Source organism: Engystomops pustulosus, chromosome 4 (assembly GCF_040894005.1).
Source record: "Engystomops pustulosus chromosome 4, aEngPut4.maternal, whole genome shotgun sequence".
Taxonomy (NCBI): Eukaryota; Metazoa; Chordata; class Amphibia; order Anura; family Leptodactylidae; genus Engystomops; species Engystomops pustulosus.
The window spans coordinates 69000070-69004592 of record NC_092414.1 but is presented as its reverse complement, the minus strand read 5'-3'; the positions used below and the strand labels follow the sequence as shown (position 1 = coordinate 69004592).

General features: G+C 41.8%; 1 protein-coding gene across 1 annotated transcript; it reads right to left on the bottom strand.

The window, feature by feature from the left end:
- Positions 1-1749: 1749 nt before the first annotated feature.
- On the bottom strand, positions 1750-4286 carry DUSP1 (dual specificity phosphatase 1). The gene is made up of 4 exons (XM_072146173.1): positions 3773-4286; positions 3516-3664; positions 3111-3330; positions 1750-2787 (listed from the first exon to the last, which is right to left on the bottom strand). The coding sequence occupies exons 1-4, from the start codon at positions 4140-4142 to the stop codon at positions 2417-2419; spliced, it is 1110 nt and encodes a 369-aa protein (XP_072002274.1). The 5' UTR covers positions 4143-4286; the 3' UTR covers positions 1750-2416.
- Positions 4287-4523: the final 237 nt, after the last annotated feature.

Here is a 4523-nt window from a genome sequence, read left to right as displayed (position 1 = left end):
CCTAGTTCCAATTATATTTACCATTACATACTAGATAACATGTAACGATAGTTCCAGTACAGCTTTGTGATGCTGCATGGTAATACGTATATATGAAGCCCGACATAAAACCATTATTATTCTATAGTTCCTGCAGTGTAGTCTCTTCTTATCAGCCAATCCATAGTGAAATTATAGACTACAGCCAACAATAACATTTTACTCCAGGGATACAGTTAGCCAAAAACAGCAGGCCTCTGTAATTGGGCAATATACAGAAACTACGGTGTAAAGCAAGAGGTCTGGTCGTACAGTCATTACAAGGAGTGTGTATGTACTGTGTAACCCGTCTTGTAAAACCATACTTGTAATAAATGTCTCTACTTCTAATGTTATCTGTGACTGCTATTAGAAAACTATCACTTTATGATAGCAATGCTTTTGATATGGCAAGGTAGTGTTTGGTGGACTAGTGACTGAGGTCTTGGTATTGGAATTGCACGTTCTTATGAGGGAACCATACTATAATATATTGATATATTATAGTATGTAAAGTATGTATAGTATTATACATAAGATATATAAGATAATGATTTGCAGTACAAAACTATATAGATTTTGTATTGTGTCTGACATTGTAGCTGTCAGTTTATACACTGTAGATTTTGTACAATTGCGATCAGGTTGTTGTTGATGTGCAGCAGCGGAGTCACTTAGGAGAAAAGTAATTATTTACAGCCCAGGCCTCTCTGTGGTTCCCTCTGTGCTGGTTGAGGGACACAAATATTAAGATAAATGAAGACAAACATTGCATGGAATTCTTATCAATGGTGAGAATGCGGCATCACACACAACACATGTTCTAGCAGAGGAGAGTCCAGTAGCTAAAAACAAGAGAGCTGTAGTGTATATGAGATACTTTCTTCATATACATAGATTTTTATTAACTCTTTAAAGGTAGTGTTATACAAAATTATGGCCAAATGTGATATGGGATTAACACTAGTAAAAATATCAGTAATTATTTTTGCAAGCTACAAAACTCTGATTTTATCAATCAGTAATTATTTTGGCAATCAATAATATTAATGTAAGATGTAGAATATAGGTATGAAACCTAGAACAGATAGAGACTCTTTTAATATTATATATTGTGGTTATTTAGTATTTAGTATTTATTTACGGTAGTATTTTTTGCCTCACATTGTATATGTAAAACAAACATATGCAACATTACTGTGTAAAGATTTTCATCACTGAAAACATTAACTAAGGGGTTTATAAGTGCAGATGACCCCTAGCTACAAACAGCCCTCTGTGCCTAGACCCAGACTTAATCCACTGTAGACCCTCTTAATCAACTGTAAGGGGTCTGTGATAAAGCTTTATTCTTAAACCTTGTTCCTTTGTCAACCCAAAATATCACCAATTGTCACAGAGAACCACAATAATAATTGGGGTTACACTTCCCAACCTGTTCCAACTTATATAGAAATTTAACATCAGACCTATAGAACCTATCTTGCATGTAACCCAAAGCCTGTCTGTACTTTAGATAGGATAATGAGACTCTTTAAGTTCAATGTCGGAAGGGTCTGAAAGGAGAATATTTCCTACCTAGGATTAGGGAGTATATTGCTGCTAATGTATATATCTATATGGGTGTAGAGTTCTCTTTGTGTACATGTTTATGACAGAGGACCAATTGTACAGTTTTTTGGGTCAGAGAATATGGTCACCCCTGTGAATAATACAAGAGATCGCAGCAGATTTCAGTACAAAGTCATAATTTATTCTATTCAGTATAAAAAGTCATAGTTCTGTATTAAAAATGTCTTCTCCCAGGAGAAGAAATATATTATTTTACATTATAAATAAGGTCATAGCATATGTACTATCGTCAGCAAACTCAGAAGAAGGCTCCGGCCTAGTGCTTTTGTCATCAGTGCTTTGGAAACTGAAGCTGGTCTTGAATTACAAACAGGAATTACAGTACCAGAAAAATACTGAGGTATTTCTTCTTTGCTTCGTTGAAAAGCTGAAATCTTAGGCATCTGAAGGCAGGACGAAGCTTGCAGAATAAATAAAGGACGTACAATTTATAGGCAGCAGCCTCTCTTCAACTATTATGAAAAGTTCAGGAATGAAAATACTGTTGAATCCCCATTAAACGGAGATTATAAACACATATCAGACGTACAACAATAGGCAATTGTGACCTGTCTTTCTGATTTCCTTAGTGGTCAGGACATATATGCCCAAAATCATGACAAGTCATGTCAGTTGTATGTTCATTGTGGTTTCACCAGTTCATCCTTTAAGCCTGTTTGGCTGGGGTGGCTTAAAAGAAAATAAAAAAATAAAATGTTTAAAAAACAAAAATTATTGCACTTTGATTAACACATATATTCCATGTGCTTCAGTCCAGTTCTTTTGCTCAGCAGCTTGGCGATGTAGTGATTGGACTTTTAAGGTAACTCAGAGAGTTTGCTGCTGGGTGAACGGGGATAGAGACTGGGAAATTGAAGACTGTAGTAGTAGATGTTCCTCTGTCCAATACTGATATTGAGGGGCTCCCAACTTCTGCGGAGCAAGATGGTGCTAGTACTTGAGATTCAAACTGAAGAAGCTGTCCCATGAAACTGAAGTTAGGAGAAATGATGCTCCTTCTCTGCTTGACAAACTCAAAAGCTTCATCCAGCTTCACACGGTTAGTCCTCATGAGATATGCCAGGCAGATGGTAGCTGAGCGTGAGATTCCAGCTTGGCAGTGGACAAACACTCTTCCGCCTTTATTTTTTATAGAGTCTGAAAACAAATACAATACGATATGTTATTATTAAGGATACAACAATATGAAATTCAGAAAACTTTACTTGTTATAAATGAGTGAAGTAGTTCTGCCTAGTATGGAATGTTCCTGTACTGGACACTAGGGGGCAGTGTGAAACAAAAAAGGAGATAATCCTATTGACTATTCATATGATCAGCTTGGGCTCATATAAACAATCAGCTTTGTGCTGTTTCGTAGCCTAAAAGTTATAAAAGTGATCGGAAGTACTTAGCTATTAAAAGTGTGTCCTATTCTGACCTGTAATGGGCAACTTTGTATTGTATAAAAAGATATTTACCTATAAAATCAATAGCTTCATTGAACCAGGAGCTGATGTCGGCTTTGTGACTGTCTTCCACGGGAATGCTCTTATACTGGTAGTGTCCCTCAAAGTGGTTGGGGCAGTTAGCAGACACATTGATCAGGGCTGTGATGCCAAGTGTATCCAGCATGTCCTTTCTGGAGGCATGGTATGCGCTGCCCAAGTACAAAAAGGGCAAGATTTCCACCGGTCCACCCTATAAGATAGCAAGAAAAGAGGAGAAATGGTCATTTATTTGTAAAACACATAAGGGGAGCGTTATATGGGGTACAGAGGACATGGGACATGGTCTGTACACAGTAAATATTCTCTCTACTGGAAGGGGGGCTAGAGCAGAGACTTTTAACCCTTTCACTGAACGGATAAGTGACTGGTACTAACCTGATCGTATAGTGGGGTACCACAGGGGGTACAGTTGGAGTCGGCACTGTCTGGCACACTGCTGGCACTCAGGGGCAGGCTCAGTCCCACTGGAGGAGAACATTTGTTGCAGAATTCTGGACATTCAGAGGAAAATGCCTCATAACCACCTGGAGGAGAGAAGACAAGGCATGGGTTAAAGGATCTGCCAGGACAGGGGGTAGTCAGTGACACAAGGAGGACGTTTTGGAGGGAAGAGTGACAGAAATAATAAGTACCTTTAAGAAAGAAGATCCTGCTGCCCCGGGGGTCCCTGCAGAGGGCACTGACTGCCAGCATCATGGTGCTGTCCTTCCTCAGGGGCTCCAGCTCACAGGTCCTGTCATCCAGCAGCACCACCGCCTCGTACAGTCCAGCTATCAGCCGGCAGCGCTGCTCCTCGTTGGGGATGATGTGCTCCAGGCCCATGCTGCCCTTAGCCCTTCTCTTAACGATGGTGCTGAAGCGGACATTGCTGGAGCCCATGATGTGCGAGGAGCTGAAGGAGAAGAAGGACCTGCAGTCCAGCACCAGGCACTGCTGTGCCCTGTCTGCCAGGAGGGCTCTGAGAGTGCGGCAATCCATAGCACTAATCTCCATATTGACCATAGCTCTTGTCCCGCCGCGGTGCACTAGTCCGGTAGAATGGGAGTGAATAATGGTCAGGACAGCAGCCAGCCGTGTTCTTGTGTCCTTATGTTACTGTGTGCTTGGCTGGCTGTATCCTGCTCTGCTGCTCTCCCCTCGCAGCCGCTATATATACACAGCGGGAGGAGGAGGCTGCGGCTTCTTTTTGTGAATGGGACGGGTCGTGTCTAGCATCTGCTGGGGCCGGTGACGTCAGAGGGACTACGTAGCCTCCAGCCGTGTCACGTGACCCGCGCCAGGCGGCGCCGCTGCTTCCCTCCTTTCTGGCGGTCAGCGGCTCGGCTGTGGGGAGTGCAATGTGCTGGGCTCCGGGGGTGTTGTTATGGAGGGGGAAGGGCGCTT